At 45.8% G+C, this 19,444-nt stretch overlaps 1 protein-coding gene and 1 non-coding gene across 2 annotated transcripts in view; one reads left to right on the top strand and one right to left on the bottom strand.

Annotated features, from left to right (window-relative positions):
- Positions 1 to 19,444, bottom strand: part of Clasp1 (cytoplasmic linker associated protein 1) — a 220,637-nt gene that overhangs the window by 129,772 nt on the left and 71,421 nt on the right. The window contains exons 3-7 of the mRNA XM_055601545.1: positions 18,397 to 18,475; positions 16,650 to 16,753; positions 15,433 to 15,524; positions 13,511 to 13,586; positions 8,273 to 8,370 (exon numbers count right to left, since the gene is read on the bottom strand). Of these exons, the coding sequence (XP_055457520.1) occupies positions 8,273 to 8,370; positions 13,511 to 13,586; positions 15,433 to 15,524; positions 16,650 to 16,753; positions 18,397 to 18,475 (449 nt within the window). The remainder of the gene's footprint in view (positions 1 to 8,272; positions 8,371 to 13,510; positions 13,587 to 15,432; positions 15,525 to 16,649; positions 16,754 to 18,396; positions 18,476 to 19,444) is intronic.
- LOC129675326 (U4atac minor spliceosomal RNA) lies at positions 19,011 to 19,135 on the top strand. The gene has a single exon (XR_008719898.1). It is a non-coding gene; the product is annotated as a U4atac minor spliceosomal RNA (small nuclear RNA).

The following is a 19,444-nucleotide window of genomic DNA, read 5'->3' as shown; positions in this document are numbered from 1 at the left end:
CAACAGCTGCCACCCATTTCTGGGACCAGGCTAGCCACTGGTGCTCTCATGCTCTCCCATCCTACCTTTGAACGCTAACCATTTCATACATGAACTGAAACTCCTTGGGGGCTGAGATGGGAACTCCATGTTCCCTTGGTAACAATGCAGAGGGTCACCCATGAGAGTCACATCAGGCTGTCAAAGATCTGGTATCATGCTATGTTTCTGACTTCTCTCTGGCTACTCACACAATCTGCTCTAACTTGTTCATGCAACAAAAACTGGAGTGTCCATTACCTAACTCAAAGCTAACTAAAGTCTAGGTAATAGGCAAACAAAAAAATACTACTGGCAAACCAGTATTTTTCCTCCTATCCCACAGGAGAAAGATGGATAATATTTTCAAAGCTCCCAGATACAGACACACCTTCAGATCCTTCAAATTTACTGCAAACCACCACTACCCACAAATCAAAGTGGAGACTGAAATACAAGTCCAGTTGCCACCTCAGGGCCAGACATGAGTAACACTCTCACTCACATTCAAATCCGGTGGTTACTAAAGATCCAGAAGGATGCCTTAACGTCAATTCTTAAGATGTTTCCATCTCCTTCCCTTTTAAAGCAACAAAGATCTTCGATGGCTGAGTGAGCCCATAAATCAACTCACTGCGCAGGTTGCCAGGGTGTGCCCTGACTTGGGTACCACTTTATTGTGTCACAACCACACCCTCTGCCACGACAGAAACATGCCAGCAATTTTACAAGTTAGGGCAGAGATATCCCTTTCATCTAGTTGTCTCTCAAGTTTCTGGAAGGAGGTGAGTATTACTTACACTCTTGGGAGAGTCCCAGGTACAGGTACACTTGTGAAAACAGTATTGTAGGATCTCTCCAAATGGTGAGGTCTGTGCACTGCGGTCACTTCAACCACAACCTATAGCCTCAACAACCAGGCAGGAGAACACCCAAAGGCCAGCCACTGTTCCTGGCCCCTGTGTTTTCACTTGGAATTCTCCTAGGCAGGCCGTCCTTTCCGTCACTGTTAAATTCTGGGTTAACTAACTCCCTCATTCTTTGCTCAGTAGTGCTCCCTTCATGACTCCTATTCTGGTTATACCTAAGAGGCCTGCAACCTGTCTGTGGGCAGCTGAACACCAACAGAGCACTCTGTAGGCACGGAAGTACTGTCTGTCATCTGTTAACTTCAAACACAGCAATTTAAGATGCCTCAAACATACACCGTCAATTGGCACAAATATAAGCAGGTGGTTTCCATGTTTAAAACTACTGAATGCATACTGGCTGCCCTCTATCCTAGTTTCACTTCCGTATGGTGAAAAGACATCCTGACAAAAGCGACTTGGAAAGGAAGGGTTTACTCCCATCACAGCTCCAGGTTCCAGTCCATTACGGCAGGGAAGCCAAGGCAGCAGGAGCTTAGGATAGGCACGGCACATCCACAGTCAAGAGCAGAGGGAAATGAGGGCATGCGTGTTCACTTCCGTGGTGGTGCTCAGCATGGCTTCTCTCTTACAGAGTTCAGGATCTCCATGCATAAAGGATTGTGACCCCCACAGTAGGCTGACCGCACATCAATTAATTTTTCTTTTTAAAAGTCCCTCACAGACAAGTCCACATGCCAACCCAGTGCGGACAATCTCTTTCAGGGCCTCCTAGGAAGCGACAAGTTGACCAGTAAAGCTAGCCTCGCGCTCTCTGAAGCTAGCAAATACTTTTTTTTAATCTTCAGATCTCAATTTAAAATAAATTTCATGTGACTTGGGGTATGCTTTGGAGGTAAAGTACAGAGTACCATGCATGTAGCACTGGATTAAAATCCCACTCCCCTTAAAAAAAGAAATTAATTTATTAATTTGACAAATCACCACTAGCATTTTGCCCTAGTTTTTCTGAATCTAAATAATTCTATTAAATTCAGCCATATAGTTTATTTTACTGTAAGATTTATATTTAAATCTTTGCTAGAAATTTTTAACAATGTAAAACGTAAATTTTAAGTCATTCCCAAGAAACAAGTCCTAAGAATCTCAGTGAACAAACTTCATCGGAACATTAAGAGCTTCTCTTGCTCAGCTTGAGCCTCTCCTCCTGAATAAGGGTACCAAAGAGTCTAGGCTGTAAGATGCTAAGCCAGTAAAGGTGCCTGCTGCCAAGTGCTTGGGTTTGAGTCCCAGAACCTATATGGTAAAAGAACACAATTCAAACACAATTCAATTGTTCTCTGCATACCACATGCATGTTGTAGCATGTATGAACATGTTCCAGTTTATCTATCTATCTTCACTATCCCTCACTTTCTCTCTTATACATACAATGAAGTAGAGAGAGAGAGAGAGAGTGTGTATGTGTATGTGTGTGTGTGCGCGTATGTATTTAAAGAAAAGAAATATGTATCTCAACCTCAGCCAGGCGTGGTGCATGCCTTTAATCCCAGCATTACAAAATGAGAGGTCAGCCTGGTCTACATAATGAGTTCCAGGCCTGCCAGAACACAGGGAGACCCTGCCTCAAAAAAACAGTCCCAACCTGAAGGATGGAAGAAACTAACAGGAAAACCAAAGTCATCTGAGGAAATGACTTCATGGTTAAAGTGTTTGCCCCTTAAGCAAAAGGACCAGAGTTCTGATCCCCAGAACCCATGTACATGCTGGGTAGGTGAGCCGGCCCACCTGTAATTACACACTCAGAAAGCAGAAACAAGGGGTCCCTAGAGCAAGCTCTGAGTTTGAGTGAGAGACGTTGTTTCAATAAATAAACTGGAAAAGTGACTGAGGGTGATCGCTGACATCAACCTTGGTCCTCCACACGTATGCTGGCTGGCTGGTTTATGCTGACCTGAGACATGCTAGAATCATCTGAAGGGAGGAAATGTCAACTGAAAAAATATCTCTCTAAGATTCAGCTTTAGGACACTGTGGTGGAGTGAATAAAAATGCCATAGGTCCATAGGGAGTAGCCCTATTAGGAAGTGTCCTTGTTGCAATAGGTGTAACTCTGTGGAGGAAGTATGTCATAGGGCACTAGGAGGTGCCCTATGAAACTCAAGCCACACCGAATAAAGCAGTTTCTTCCTGCTGCCTGCCAATCCAGATGCAGAACTCTCAGCTCCTTCTCCAGCACCATGTCTGCCTGCATGTTGCCATGCTTTCTGCCATGATGACAATGGACTAAACCTATGAAGCTGTAAGACAGGCCCAATTAAATGTTTTCCTTTATAAGAATTGCCATGGTCATGGTGTCTCTTCACAGCAATAGGAACCCAAACTCTAACTAAGACAGGCATTTTCTTTTTTTTCTGATATGAAAGAGATTTATTGTATGGAGGTGAAGAGAGAACGAGAAAGAGACAGAGAAAGACAAGGGGAGGGAGGGCACCCAGGAAAGGGAGAGAAACTAAAGCGACAGGCATTTTCTTAATTAGTGATTGACGGGGAGGGCCCAGCCCATTCTGGGCGGTGCTATCCCTGGGCTGGAGGTCCAAGATTCTATAAGAAAGCAGGCTGAGTGAGCCACAAAGAGCAAGCTAGTAAGCAGCACTCTGCCATGGCCTCTACATTAGCTCCAGCCTCCAAGTTGCTGCAAAGTTTGAGTTCTGTCCTGGCTTCCTTCAGTGACGAGCAGTGATGTGGAAGTGTTAAGCCAGTTAAGCCCTTTCCCTCCCCAAAGCAGCTCTGGCTGTGGTGTTTCATCGTGGCAACAGGGATCCTGACAACACGTACATGTGCACATGCACCAACACATACGAGCCCACATATAAACACATGCAAGTGTACGTGACGAGCCTCAGCTTGATCCCCAGAACCCACATCAAGATGGGAGGACACAGTCAAGTCCACAGAGCTGTCCTCTGATACGTGTGGGCCATGGTGTACACACCACCAGAGACATACAAAATAAATGTAACAACAACAATGAAAAAACCAAAGCACTCTTATTCCCCTCTAGTTATTTCATGTACATTACAGACTCATGGAGTTAGGCTGCATCCACCTGTTCACAGCAGCCCTTTATCAAGAGCATATGTGCCCAACTCACACCAAGACAAATGACTCCTATACTCCATTTCAGCATATCATGCCACATCCCTAGTGCCCAGGACTCCAGAAACTCTTACATGAAACAGAGCAGAGAAAACCAAGCATCCAAATCCAAAGAAATAAGTCTTTGCTCTGACTCTTAATACTGTGTGATCTTTCAAAAGTCAGTTTTAGACTCTGGGGCCCTGCAAACTTCTAGGGACACAGGGGCAGGCTTGGAAGTTGTGCCCATCTAGGATCATCAAAATGATAGAAAGCCAACTGTTATATATATATTTTTTAATTTCTATCTATAATGGGCCATTTCTAGATCAAGTTTTCTTGGGGCTAGTGTACTGACTGGTTTTATGTGTCAACTGGAGACAAGCTAGAGTCACCAGAGAGGAAGTAGCCTCAGTTGAGAAAACGGCTCCAAGGGATCCAGCTGTCAGACATTTTCTTAATTGTTGATTGAGGGGGAGGACCAAGCCCATGTGGGTAGCGCCAGCCCTAGATGGTGGTTTTGGGGTCTATAAGAAAGCAGACTGAGCAAGTCATATGAAGCAAGCCAGTAAGCAACACCCTCCATGGCCTCTGCATCAGCTCCTGCCTCCAGCTTCCTGCTCTGTTTGAGTCCCTGTCCCGACTCCTTTCAGTGATGAACAGCAATGTGGAAGTAAAAGCTGAATAAATCCTTTTCTCCTTAACTTGCTTTTTGGTTGTGTTGTTTTGTTGAAGCAATGGAAATCCTAAGACACCTAGTAAGATGATATCTCTCTTGCCATCAGTTCTCGACACTGAAAAACAGAAAACTAGCTTTGAGGATGTCTGCTTTTTATAGGCAGGCAGGTATTTGAATGGCTTTGGTCTATTGGCTGCAAATGTCTAAGCAACTGCTGCAGTAAGTTCTGGGTGTACACAAGACATAGAACTACAAAATGGTAAGAGAGACTGTTTCAGTACCAATACTTTGAAAGGTTGGGACATTGCAGTGTTCTGAAAGCAAATGGCTCCTATAGGCTCATATTTAAATACTTGGTCCCCAGTTAGTGGAAGTGTTTGGAAAGGATTGGAAGGAATGGCCTTGGAGGAGGTATGTCACTAAGAATGGGCTTTGAGATTTCAAAGGTTCATCACGCTCCCTTTAAACTATCTGCAAATGTAAGTTCTCAGCTCCAGTGCCATGCCTTCCTGCCTGCTGTGTACTCCCCCAGCTATGATGGTCATAGACCAGAACCGTCTGGAACCATGAGCCCCAATTAAATGCTTTTATAAATTGCCCTGCTCATTGTGGTGGTTTGAATAAAAATGGACCCCACAAGTCCACAGGGAGTGGCACAATTAGGCAGTGTGGCCTTGCTGCAGTAGGTGTGGCCTTGTTGGAGGAAGTATAGTGGGCTTTGAGGTTCTAAGCGCTCAATCCAGGCCCAGTGTCACACACTCTTACTACTGCCTACTGATCCAGACGTAGAACTCTCGGCTCCTTCTCCAGCACCATGTCTGCCTGTGTGCTGCCATGCTTCCCACCATGATGATAATGAACTAAACCTCTGAACCTCTAAGCCAGTTTTCCTTTATAACAGCTGCCATGGTGATGGTATCTTTTCACAGCAATAGAAACTGTACGACACTCTTGGTGTTTTGTAGCAACAATAAAACAGTAAGCAAGAAGTTGGTATCAGGGAGTGGGCCAGTGTGACAGGCCTGACCACCGTGGGCTTTGGAGTGGAAGACTGAGGGGCTCTGGACTAGGAAAATGGTTGAATGCTGTAAGCAGAGCTTAATGGGTCAGTCATCCTAGAGGGAGCTTGGAGGACAGCAGTGCTAAGAGCAATGTGTACCATAGAGATCAAGCTCAAGACATTTCAGAGGATAATATTAACTAGAGACAATTCTTGTGATATTCTGACAAAGAATGTGCTTTTTGCCTCTGTCCTAAGAATCTGCTTGAGGCTAAAGTGCAGAGTTTTGGACTAAGTTCATTGGGAGAGATTTCAAGAGCCTAGTTTTGACTCTGTTGTATGGATATGGTGATCCCTCTTATGTAGATCTACAATGAAAAAGAGCAGGTGGGGAAAAAAGCAAAATACACAATTTAAAGAGAAAAAAAAAGCACCAGGAAATTTAATGTTGAAGCTTTGGTTGGTGCTGAAAGAGATAAGGAGAAATGGAATGAAGGGAGCGATGTCCTTAAAGTGAGACTCCCATCCACTAGCTAATCCTGAAACTTTTTAGGGTAAAAAAAGACATTAGGAATTATCTGTTCTTAAAGAGCAATAACAAACCAAAGTTTATGCAAATGTAATTCAAGAGAAACAGGTTCCATCTCAAGCAGCCGGCAGGACTTCACACCTTTGGCCACATGGCATTAGAGGCATGAAGGCTGCAGTAGTGGGGCTGTGGGGTCATCCTCTGTGGCTACGGAAAGCTGCTGAGGCCAGGCCAGGCCTGTGGAGCGGAGTCCCCACATGAAGGCCCAGAGAGGCCACTGCACGATGCTGCAAAGGTGAAACATTGATTGCGTGGAGACCTCAAGATGCTGGAGATGCCAGGGCACCCATGTATATGCCAAGGAGAGCTGCATACAGAGGGTAGAAACAGTCTGAGAGACTGTTTTGCAGTCACACAAGCTGGAAGACATCTAAGCCTTTGACATCAGAAGTAAACACACAACAGTCAGAGTTTGCTCTTTGGGGGTTTTGTCTTGCTTTGGTCTAGCGTTTCCTCAGTATGCTCCATTTCCTTTCCTCCCTTTTGGAATGGAAACATACATATTCTGTGCCATTATATGATAGAAGTATGTAAGTAGCTTTTGGGTTTTACATGGGGGTTACAACTGAGAGATTGTCTGAGTCTTAGGAAAGACTTTGGACTTTTTAACTGCACTGAGCCTGTGAAAGACTATATGGACTTTTGAAGTTAGATTAAATGCAATTTGCATTATGATATGGCCAGGGAATGGAATGTGGCAGTGTTGAGTGTTTGCTCACTAGTAGTGTGGTCTTGGAGGATGCATATCATGGGTATAGGATTGGACTTTTGCAAAGACTCACTCCATGGGGACCTGCCTGCCCGCCCGCCTTTTATTTGGGGGTCTCAGCTATCGTTCCAGCACCAGGCTTATCTGCCTACTGCTATGCACCCCAACAAGATGATTGTGGACTCTACTCATCTGGAACCACGAGCCCCAATAAAATGCTTCCTTTTATAAGTTGCCTTGGTCATAGTGTTTTGTCACAGGCAATAGACAACTAAGACAGGTATGGAATGAGACCAGATATCTGCATGATTCATCTGAGTTAGGTGAGGGACGTAGGAAACTCACTCTCACTCTCTCTCTCTCTGTGTGTGTGTGTGTGTGTGTGTGTAGGGGGCATGCTGTAAAGGCCAGAGGTCAACCTTGGGTGCCATTCCTCAGGTGCCAGCCACTTTGCTTTCTGAGACAGAGTCTCATTGGCCTAGAGCCTTTCATCTAGGCTGGCTGATGAGGGAACCCTAAGGATCTCCTCTCTAGCTCCTGAGTGCTGAGACTACAAGCACACACACCACCACATCCAACCCCCCTCAACTTCTCCAACCCCCACCCCCCCGAGACAGGGTTTCTGTGTGTGTGGCCCTGGCTGTCCTGGAACTCACTTTGTAGACCAGACTGGCCTTGAACTCATAGAGATGGGCCTCTCTGCCTTTCAAGTGCTGGGATTAAAGGTGTGTGCTAGCATGCCTGGCTCACATCCACCTTTTTTAAGTGAGTTCTGAGGCACAAACATAGGTCTTCATGCTTACATGGCAACTTTCCTGAGTCATCTGCTCAGCCCCAAGTGTTATTTTTGAGGGAATAAGATAAAATGATTCCACTGATGTCTGATGTGGAATCTTTGAGTAAAATTACCACGTCAAAAATAAGAGCATGGACCAAGATGAAACCTGAAAAGGAGCAGGGGAGGGAATATAGGAAAAATGCCGACAAACATACACAAAACAAATGTTTAATGTTAAATAAATAATTTTTAATAATTTAAATAAATAAATAAATTTTAGGAGTCAGTAAAATGACTCAGCAGCTAAAGGGACTTGCTGTCAATTCTGACAACCTGAGTTCAAGCCCCAGTGCTCACATGGAGAGAACTAATCCCTGCAAGTTGTCTTCTGACCTCAAAAAACAACATGGCACAAGGTCCCACATACACAGAGATACAAGTAAATATGTTTTAAACACTTTTAAGTGGAAAAAGGCGAAAACAAGCACTTACCGGGACTGTGGCAGTCCTTTCTTACTGAGGTCTGCCCTCACACGTTCACCTACATGTCTATAGATCTCCACCAGACTGTTTATTGCTGCGTCTCGAACCTAGGCATAAAAGAAGAAATCTTACCAGTGCTTCTCGTCATTCCCCAGCTCATCCCAATAAAACCCAACAGAATGTATGCCACCTCAATTTATCACCAGTCTACCAGCACAACCATTCATTCACGCCCTGTACACGCCACACTAAGGAAGGGCACTTTTGGATGTTCCACTCCAATAAAATGATCCCAAATAATAGAAAGAGGCCTAGCTCTTCAGACAGATCCCTAAGTGCTGCCCATTATTCAGTGTGTGATATCAGGTAACCAGAATTTTCAATTAAAAAAAAACAATGAACTATGCTACAAGTAGAGTATCAGCTCTGCGGTAGTTTGAATGAGAATGGCCCCAGTTGGTGAACTGTTTGGGAAGGAGTAAGAGGTATGGCCTTGTGGGAGGAGGTATGGCACCATGGGTGGGCTCCCAAAGGCCACACCAGTCCCAGTTAGCTCCATCTCTGTCTCATGCTTGATAGGTCTCAGCTACTGCTCTAGCGCCATGAAAGTCAAGGACTCAAACCCTTTGAACCCTCATCCCTATGTAAACTTGTAAGTTTTCTTGGTTACAGTATCTCTAGTAACTAAGAATTGAATGATTAAATTATATAAAGCATCAGCATCAACTGTAGGGGGATTAAAACAAGCAACAAAAATGGACAATAACCTGCTAGAAGGGCCCTATATTCAAGGGGATTAAAATGCTAAAAAGAAAAGCATCACATACAAATGATATCTTAATAGAAGGCAGGATGTGACAGACACTGTCTAACAACAAAGATCACAGCAGAAAAGTAGGGACAGGGATGTTGGTTAAAAGGTTGGCCCTGTAGGCACAAGGACCCAGGCGACCCCTAGGACTCCTGGAAAGCCAGGTGGGCACACACTTACAATCCCAGCACTGGGAAAGCAGAGACAGATAGACCCTGAGGCTCAATGTCCATCCAGTGGCGCACACATTCTTAATTCTAGAGCCATGAGACTATCTCAAAAAACAAGGTGGACAGTGCCAAAAGAATATCAGAGTTGTCCTCTGGCTTCCACACACATGCATGCTCTCTCCCCCACACCCTGCCATCAGCATCTATATACCGACAAGGTGGAGAGGAGGGAGGCTCATGTAAGTGCTCAGAAGAGTAAGACTCCACCAGGTCCAGTAAATGCAGCAGGTGTTGGCATACAAATAAGACTCAGCTGTTCAAAGCCTGGAGGCGCCTGAGCCCCTTCATGGTCTGTAGGTACATCATCTGGCCAGATACAGGGACCACTACACAGGCAGTGAAATAAGGAGTAAGCGACAGGACACATGTGTTTTCTTGGAGAAGCCTCATTCTAGAGCAAACACTAAACATCAACCTACTGGTGTTAAAATTTCTTTAGTATAAAAATGACCTGTGAGGCCACTGACACGGCTCAGCAGGTAAAGTGGCTACCAAGACTGATAATGTCAGCTTGATCCCCAAATTCCACACAAAAGGAAAAAACTGTCTCCCCCAAGTTGTTCTTTGACCTCCACATGTGCTTTCTGTTGTTGTTGTTCTGTTGTTTGTTTTTAAAGACAGGGTTTCTCTGTGTAGCCTTGGCTGTCTTGGCCTTGCTTTACAGACCAGGCTGGCCTCAAACCCACAGAGATCCACCTGCCTCTGCCTCCCAGGTTCTGGGATTACAGGTGTGAGTCACGAAGCGCACCCAGCACACGTGTTCTTTACACGTACATTTATTTTGAGAAAATACTTTTACTATCGTATGATACACTGAACTGTCTGGAGTAAAAATATTATGTCTGCATGTTATTTCCAAAAGGATCAGGAAACAAATACATGTCTGCAAATACGTGAGAGGCAGCAGATGTAAAATCCATCTGCCAGAGTGCTAACTGATAGACACAGGTGCTTGTTTGACTGCTCTTTGGCTTTTCTGTAAGTTTACAATTTGGCACAATAAACTTTAATACAAAATAGCAGAAAGGGCAGGTATGAAGAGATGGGAAGGCAACAGGGTTTTCTATCTGCTCTGTAGCAATGAAACCAAAGTATGAGGGAGAAAGGAAGGTAATACACAGGCAACAATTTCTGTCCCTATCTGACCTGGTATCACATGACAATGGTCTCCATAAACCCTCCTGTTCGAGTAAATCAGTCATTCATCTTATCTCTTAAATCTCATGCTATAGCCACTAAAACTCAAATGCTAAGCCTAAGCCCTAAGCCCCAGGGCAGCAACAGGGCCTCTAAAGAGAAAATTAAGGTTTGGAGCTGCAGCTAGAGAAATGGATAAAAACCCATTCTGTGTTTGCAGAAGACTTAAGTTCAGTTCCAACACCCATGTCAGGCAACTCACAACTGCCTGTAACTCCAGTTCCCAACACCCTTATTTGGATTCCTCAGGCACCTGTACTCACACAAACACATACAGACCCACATACCCACACAGACTAAGACACATACTCAGCAATAGAAATACAAGCTAGTCTTTGTATAACACTGTGGGCACGCAGCTCCATGGCAGAAGGGTGGATGGCTAAGCTGACTGGCATGAGGGAGGCAGGGTGGCAGCATATGTTCCTAGCGGATGCAGCAGGTGTGGAAGGTGCCAAGAGTTTAAGAGTGCAGAGGGGTCACTCCAAGGCAGCTGGGGCTGTGGGGGTCGTTTTCAGTGGTTAGTGCAGAATCCCTGACGGATAAATCCTGTCACCACAGGTAACTAAGCCCTGCCCTCAAGTACCTCATTTTTCACATGATGGGTAGTGGAGATAAACAAAAACATAAAAAAGGAGTACGAATTTTCTTATTAAAGGCCTATGGCTCAAACCACTGTAACAGGCCGTGCCAAGGGTGGTTCTTAAGCTACAAGTGCCTACAGACTCTGGGCAGAAAGTAGTAACTTAAGCTTCAGCTTGTAGGGATTAGGAGGGAATGAGGGAGCTGGATCCAGCTGGGATACAAAGTTAATAAAATGTAACTAATAATAAAAATAAAGAAAGAAAGAAAAAAATTCAGCTTGTTAACACAATTTCACGTTTTATTAAAAAAATTATTTTACTCACTTGCTTTGCTTTTTGTAATCCTAAAATTTTATGTGTATTACTGTTTTGCCTTGCATAAATTTTTTAAATTTACAGAATATTTCTGACAGTGTGTGTCTGCCTTGTGTGTTTCTGAAACCCTGAGGCCAGCAGAGGAGTTATGCACAGTTGTCAGCGGCCATGTGAGTGCTGAGAACTGAACTCAGAGTCTCTGCAAGAGCAATAAGTGCTCCAAACGATAAATGAGGAACAATCTCACCAGTCCCTAATTTTTTTTTCAGTATATTTTTTTAATTTTTTATTAATTACACTTTATTCATTTTGTATCCCCCCATAAGCCCCTCCCTCCTCCCCTCCCGATCCTACCCTCCCTCCCCTTTCTGCATGCATGCCACTCCCCAAGTCCACTGATAGGGGAGGTTCTCCTCTTCTTTCTGATCTTAGTCTATCAGTTCTCATCAAAACAGTCCCTAATTTTTATTTTGAGTGTCCCTACACAGTCCTCACTGGCCTGGAATCTGCTATGTGAAGAAGCTGGCCTTGACCTCTGAGGTCCCCCTGTCGCCTCCTCACAGGTCTGAGACTATGGGACTGGGGCGCCACACCTGGCACCCATAACTGTTTTTAGTTTACAGAATCTTTCTGACCGTCGTCATTTAGAGCAGTTGGCTCAGAGCCCGGCTTACGGGCACTGCGCTCTTGTTGCAGCTGCAGTGCTATCACTGAGGCTAACCCTCGGTGTCTGACTTTGAGTAACGAACACAGTCTGCTGATCCGCAGACGTATGCACACTCTCCACTCAGGACTCCCGAGGTTTGGTATGGAAAGTATACCATACCAATATTGGGAAGATACCAGAAAAACTAAAGTGTTTTCGTGTATTTAAAGCAACACAGTTAAGGGTTTCTCCAAAACCCACTGCATGTGGCAAGCGCGGGACACGTGCAGTGACAATGTCTACCTCAGACTGTGGAGACTTCTAGTGTGTCAGGCCAACAGTGACGTCCGAACTAAGAACAACCACCCTGAAGAGCACTCACACACTCCTGCCCTAGTGGGGAAGCAGGCTCAGGACCCCATGTGTGCACCAGGGACAGCTGGGCAAGGCCAGGACATGGCTTTACCCTAGGCTTTTTGTGTTGGCCTGGGTAGTTCAAAGTCTGATATATTCTCTTCAAGCTAATACTCATGCTGTCTCTAGTATCAAACATGAAAACAACTGAGCCAATGTGTGGGTTTGTGCTGATCATGTGATATTTTACTGGAGTTACTCCAGAAAAGGAGAACCCTGTCAAACGCCCAGGAGTGATCACACACGCCCACTCTGCTCTGGACCTGAACAAGGGAGCAGCGCCACCCCCCACAGTTCAGGGAGGCTCTCAGGCTGTGTGCCGTGGTCTGCTAACTGAGCATCCCCAGGCAGAAACTGTCAAAAAGGGAAACCTGGGAAGAACCAGATGAATTCTGAATCTCATCTGAGCAGCTTTAAAGGGAACAAGGACATTTTCAAATTTCTAAATGTTAAGATCTTCACTGCCCGTGGCCCCTCCACACCTACATGGGACCTGAGCTTCTGAGTAGTGAAATGCTGACGTGACTCCCACAGCATGCAGCCAGAGGGTCCCAGGCTGGCAAGGTGAGCCTTCTCTAAGGGACTTCTGCAGAAAACAAAAGTGCAGAAACAAGGCCAAAGGCCTTAGGGTGAGAAATAACAGTGGCAAAAGCACTGAAATCTTTCCAAAAACCTGCTGTGGCCGTTTCCAGTTTTTTATTCTGTTTTTAATTTATGTATATATGAGTATTTGCTCATATGTCTGTCTATGCACCAGTGTTTTGGATGGTTGTAAGCTGGGAATTGAACCCCAGTCTTCTTTAGCTATCTCCCCAGGTAATAGATAGACCATAAAGTATGATTCGGTAGGCAGTAATCTCTATGATTTCTCAGCCAAACATACAGGAGAGGGCTGAGTGGCTGCTACATCTGCTGTGATATTTCATAAATGCCAATGGTTGGCTATCTCGTAAGTCATAATCAGAGGTCCAAAGAGGTAACTCCCACCACCTGCCACACACACAAAATACCAGATGAACCTTCACGGCTGCAGGTCTCCTGTCTACTCACCTGGCTATTGGGATCTCCCAGTAAGTTACATATATGTGGCACGATCTTGCTTAGTGTTAGAGTCTGTGCCCCAGAGCTGAAAATGAAAGGCATGAGTGAGAACAAAGGGAAGATACCAATGCCTATACCTGCCCTTCCTCCACCCCCCAAGGTGTGATGAGCCCCTTACACCAAGGTTCCCTCCATTCTTCTCAAAATGGCTCCAAAGCACCCCAGAGCCTATTTTTCAGAGCTCAGGCCCTTCAATGGCTTGGCCTTGTAAGCTACACCAGGGCCTGTGCCTTGCCATCCTGCTTGCCTTGGACCCTAGCTCTGCTGGGTCAGATCACACTTCCTACTATGCCAAATGCAGTGGACCCAATCAAACTCCTTCAGGGTCATCTCCGGAGGGGCCTTCAGAGTTCTGTAATGCTGCTGATGACAATATGGCTGGCTGCACCACACACTGCTCTACTGGGAAACTTCAAGTTTGTCACTTGAAGGTTTATTTTTACTTTTATTTACATGCATGTCTGTCTGTATGCATGCCAGAAGAGGATGTCAGATCCCCTGAAGTGAAATTTATAGACAGTTGATGGACACCTGGTGTGGGTTCTGGGAAGCAAACTCAGGTCCCTCTGAAAGAGAAGCGAGCACGTTTAGGCACTTAACATGGCTGCAGCCTGTTCATCACCTCTCACTGCTGGAACGCTGACACCACAGCAACCCTTCGTGAATACACACCATAAAACAGCAGAGGCAACTCTGGGTATTACTGCAGAAGTTTCTTTTAAAAACTAAAAATGGGGTGGGGACTGGAGGGATGCCTCGATAATTAAGAGCAGTTGCTACTCTTCTAGAAGACCCAGCTCAATGCCCAACACCACATAGCAGCTCAATCATCTGTACTCCAGTTCCAGGGGATCTAATGCCCTCTTCTAGCCTCCAAGGGCACCAGGCACACACATATGGTGCACCAATGTACATACAGGCAAAATTCCCCAACATAATAAACAAACAAAAAACAGGCTTTAAAAATGGCCCTGCCACTGTACTCTTACTCAAGAGAACTGAAAATTCACCATAGCAATTTCACTCCTAGGAAGCCCAATCTTGAAGTCAACCATATTTTCTTCAATGGATGAATGGCTATTTAAACTGGATTACATCTGTAGTATATATTTTATACCACATAATCTATACTATAGCATAGATGCTATACCAAAGGATTCTACTCAGCACTGAAACAAAATGAAGTACCATTATCAGTGGCACACAGTGTAACCTCTAGGGAATTCAATAAGTGGAAATCTGAAGGGTAGCCCTGAAAGGGCACACAAGGCTTGTTCCACTTGAGCAACAGTTTGAAGGCACAAGATCGGAGAAATAAGAGTCCACATTAGTGGTTGCCACAGGCTATACAGTATACCTACAAAAGGGCAGTGGGCAGGAGCCCCATCCACACACAAGGCCTGTGTGCAGCTGTGGCAGTGTACACCAGCTCTGTGAACAGGACCAGCACTTGCTACCAGCCCATCCTATGAAAAGTCTTACCACTGCCCAGGTGGAAGAGAGGAGCCACTTTTCAGTACATTTCCTTACAACTACCTATAGGTCGAATTACTTCAAAATAAAGGGGGGCGGGTATTTTGGGCCTTGTTTTATTTTTAAAAGTTTAGTAACAGGGCTAGAAATGTAACTCAAATTTTAGAGGACTTGCCTAGCATCCTGAGCCAATAAACAGGACATAAGTGGGCCAGTGCCAGTAATCCCAGATGTTGAGAGGTAGAAGTAGGAGGATCAGGAGTTGAAAGACATACTCAGTTATAAAGAGAGCCTAAGACCAGAAATGATACAAGAGACCCTATCTTTCATTATTATCTTTCATTAAAAAAAAAAAAAAGCCTTAGCCATGCACCGTTTGAGGTTCACCCCAGACTTACGCATTGAGTGTTGCAATAAGGCAGAGGCAGATGCCCTCTCTCGTGCGGAAGTTCTTGTGTTTGAAGCCTCCGAGCATTCTGTCCCACACATACTGTGGGTGACAAGGAACAGACGAGAGGGTAAGGACTCTGTAGTAAGCCAGGAGTCAACAGAAGAAGACCCTCTTGGCAGGAACCAAAGTGGTCCCATACCCACCACCCCGCAGGCTCCCCCTCTCACAACGACACCTTGAACTAGGGCAGGTCCTGCTTTATCAGACACATCCAGTTAGGGTCTGAGAAGCATGTGCACTTATGTTAGCACTGCTAGATTCTCCCCATAGCACCAACGAGATAGAATGGCCCCATCTTATGACTGAGAACAGTACAGCCCAAAGAACAGCAGGTACACACACTGCTTCCTATCTGGAACACGCCTCCTAGGCTCACCCCAATATTTGTTTCATCTCCCCTGGGAAACAGCTGTTGGCTACCCCAGCTGCATCCCCCAACAATGGTCAGTGGAACGCTGAAAGACAAGGCTGGGTCCATCCAGTCTAGCAAGACCAGCTAACTATCATACAGAAACCACAGCCCGAGCAGGCCTCGTGGCTCACCACCAGAGAAAGGGACAGACAGTCACATAAATAAGCTAAGGACCTAACAGATTAATCAAACTTTCAATACCCATGCCCAACCCACTGATTTATTCAAAGGATACATTTTGCTAGTTATGTATTTAAATATCATATATGAAGAGGGTCATAAGAATGTTCATCTCTGTACTGTCTAGTTTTATGTCAACTTGACACAAACTAAAGGCATCAGAGAAGAAGCCTCAACTGAGAAAATGCTTCCATGAGGTCCAGCTCAATTAGTGAGGGCCCCACCCATGGTGGGTGGTACCATCCCTGGGCTGGTGGATCCTGGGTTCTATAGGAAAGCAAAATGAGCAAGCCCTGAGGAGCAAACCAGTAGGCAGCACCTCTCCACGGCCTCTGCATCAGCTCCTGTCTCCAGGATGCTGCCCTGTTTGAGTTCCTGGCCTGACTTCCTGCAATGATGAACAGTGCTATGGAAGAATAAGCCAAATAAACCCTTTCCTCCCCAACTTGCTTTTTGGTCACAGTGCTTTGTTGAAGTAATAGACACCTTAATTAAGACATTCTCTAACCCATCAGCTTGAAGGAAATCAACTCCAGAGAATTTTGTACACAGCTGAACTTGTCTTGCCTTACCTGGGGGTTAGCAGCTTGATCCATGATCTTTAGCAGCAGGGTTTGGTCTTGCTCCCTCACAGAGTCTTTAGCATCTCCCAGTCTGTCTATTAGACTTGGCAACACTGAAAACCAAAATGGAAATGGATTACATGAAAACAAATCTTGGAAGCTGGGAGTGGTGGTACATGCTCAGGAAGGCAGAGGCAGGCAGATCTCTGTGAGTTTGAGGCCAGCCTTGTCTACAAAGCAAATCCAGAACAGCCAAGGCTACACAGAGAAACCCTGTCAAGAAAGAAAAGAAAGAAAGGAAGGAAAAGAAAAAGAGAGAAAAAGAAACAGAGAAAGAAAAAGAAAAAGGAAAAAAAGTGAGAAAGGAAGAAAGAGAGAAACAAGGAAAAAGAGACAGAAAGAGAGACAAGGAAAAAGAAAGGGAGAGAAAGGAGAGAGAGAGAACAGATCTTGGAGTCTGAGGTCACCCATTGCTCATCTGCGGTTAGCTCGCCTAAGGTAGCTATTGCAAGTCACCTGTCTTTGGCCAGAGCGCCACTCTCCTTGCTGAAGTACATTCATAACTTGTAATCTCTGCACTTGGACACCGAGGAAGGAGAAGCAGAAGTTTAAGGTCAGCCTTTGCTGTATGGAATATTCAAGTAGAAGGGCTCACGAAGACCCATCCTTCCATGAGGATTTCCATGCCGTTAATCGTTGATGGGAATGGGAACACTTTCATTGGGGGTTACACTATGGCTATGGGCCATTACTCTGTAAACAACCTGCACCTATGCCTCTGCCAGAGACCCTAATGACACTCAGGGCAGTCATGGGAGACAGAAAGATATGAAAGTAAAAGGGCACTGAGTGGAGAAGGAAGGGCATCAGCAGAAGGAGGGGGTAACATAACAGAAGGGAACTTGGGTGAGGGTTGTGATCAAATACACTGTGTATAAAAGACCATGTTTATAACTGGCATAGGCTAATAAAACCACTCAACAACAGACCCTGTCCAGGGGCAAAGGAGATGAACACACTTCATCAACACTGGGTACATTTCACTTGTAGCACACACACACGACACACACACCAGCCCACACATGCCTACTCCAAGCCTGCTAGGTCTCTTGTGAGAATCCATGAGTCCTGAGGAGGACTGTAGGAGGGAAATGGAAAATGGTTCAAATACCAAAGTACTAACATTAAATCTTATGGTCCCACCATCTTTCTCAGTGAGCACACTGACCACAAAGCTACAGAAAATGTTAAGGACCAACACTGATGATGAACACTACTGGGAAATTCCAGCTGACATTGTGGTCCAGTGGTTAGAGCCCCTGTCTGGCATGCAGAGGGCGTGGGTTCCATCCACTCAGTGCCCACACAAAAGGGAACGAAAGGAAAAAGAAATGTAGAGATTCTCTACTGAAAGTTATATAAACAGAAGTGCTCAGTGCTTACATTGCCACCATGAAACACCTTGATTTAGCGACATCTAAACTATGGGAAAATCCAAACGCCTCCCTTTTTTTTTTTTGGGGGGGGGTAGGACTTTTCAAAGAAAACTGCCTCTCGGAGGAGGGGCTGGGGACATGTGCTGGCTGTCATCAAATTGATGACTAATCTTGCATAAAATCCTCAACTGTTAATATTTCGTATTCGAAAGTCAGCGCAGGAAGGAATAATTCGGGATTAGAGGGAAGCGGGCAGTGATGCCGTGATGTGGGGTGAGTCCGGGGTGGGAGGGGAGGCTAAGACTGCTGCCTAGGCTCACCTGTACCGATCTGCGCCTTGAACCGGTCCTGCAGCCTTGTCACCAGTGCCGACAGGATGTCCATGCCCAGGAGAACCACCTACAGCGGGAAACAAGCACAGCGTCAGCGGTGCGGTAAGGTAGCGCCGGCATAGCTGGTCCCCGCGGTCCCAGAGCCCCGGGCGCCCAGCGACTAGGAGAGCTGAAGTGGGTGGACAGGAAAGCATGCTCCACACGGAAAAACTGGTTACGATTCGGAACAAAAACTCGCCGAGGCGAAGCTCCATTGAAACAGAAGCAGCCCAAACTACAAGAGCCCACCACGAGTTGCCCCGCCCCCGAGTTGCGTATGCAAATTAACCAGGTCAGGGCTCTAAGCCTCCCTCCGGCCCCGCCCAGAGAGGCACGTATGCAAATTTTCAGGCTTGTGACGCGCGGGCTTATGGGTAAAGCCAAGCTTGGGTCTAGAAGCCCCTCGGGGTTTCAGGAAAGCAGAGAGGGTATTCGGCGTCGGAACCTGCAATCGTAGAAAGTACTGTCTGCCGGAAGGGCTGGAGCAAGCCTCCTGCGGCGGTCACCGCAACCTAACCCGGGTGTGGAGCTTCCTGGCTGCCGGGCGCGCGTGGTTGCTGGCAACCATCCTTTTCTTGGGGTTGCGTTACTGTCCAATGAACGCATAGTGAGGGCAGTACTGCTAACGCCTGACAACACACCTGCATCGGTTAAAGCTCTGCTTTACCTTGGTGCAATTTTTGGAAAACGCCACAAAACCTCTTTCCCTTGCCTGAGTGTTCAAAAATAACCAAGCAGCTGCGGCAGCCTCACCCGCACTTCTTCCGCTTCCTGATAGGGGGCAGCAGCAACCTGACCTCCGCACAGCCTGTCTCTCAATCCTGTCCTCTGTACTTAGCAAACCTCCAATGGTGCCATAGACATCCTTGAAGGACGTCACCACGGGCAGAATGCTCCCCTTTCAACAATATAACCTTTCAGGGGGTTCGTTCATCAAGTTTCCAAACAGATCAAACCAGCCTTGGAAGGAATTAGGTATTTGAAAGTGCGTCGTCCT

Source organism: Psammomys obesus, unplaced genomic scaffold (assembly GCF_907164565.1).
Source record: "Psammomys obesus unplaced genomic scaffold, mPsaObe1.curated_primary_1811, whole genome shotgun sequence".
In the NCBI taxonomy this organism is placed as follows: domain Eukaryota; kingdom Metazoa; phylum Chordata; class Mammalia; order Rodentia; family Muridae; genus Psammomys; species Psammomys obesus.
The sequence above is the reverse complement of the archived record's forward strand: the minus strand, read 5'-3'. Positions and strand labels throughout refer to the sequence as shown.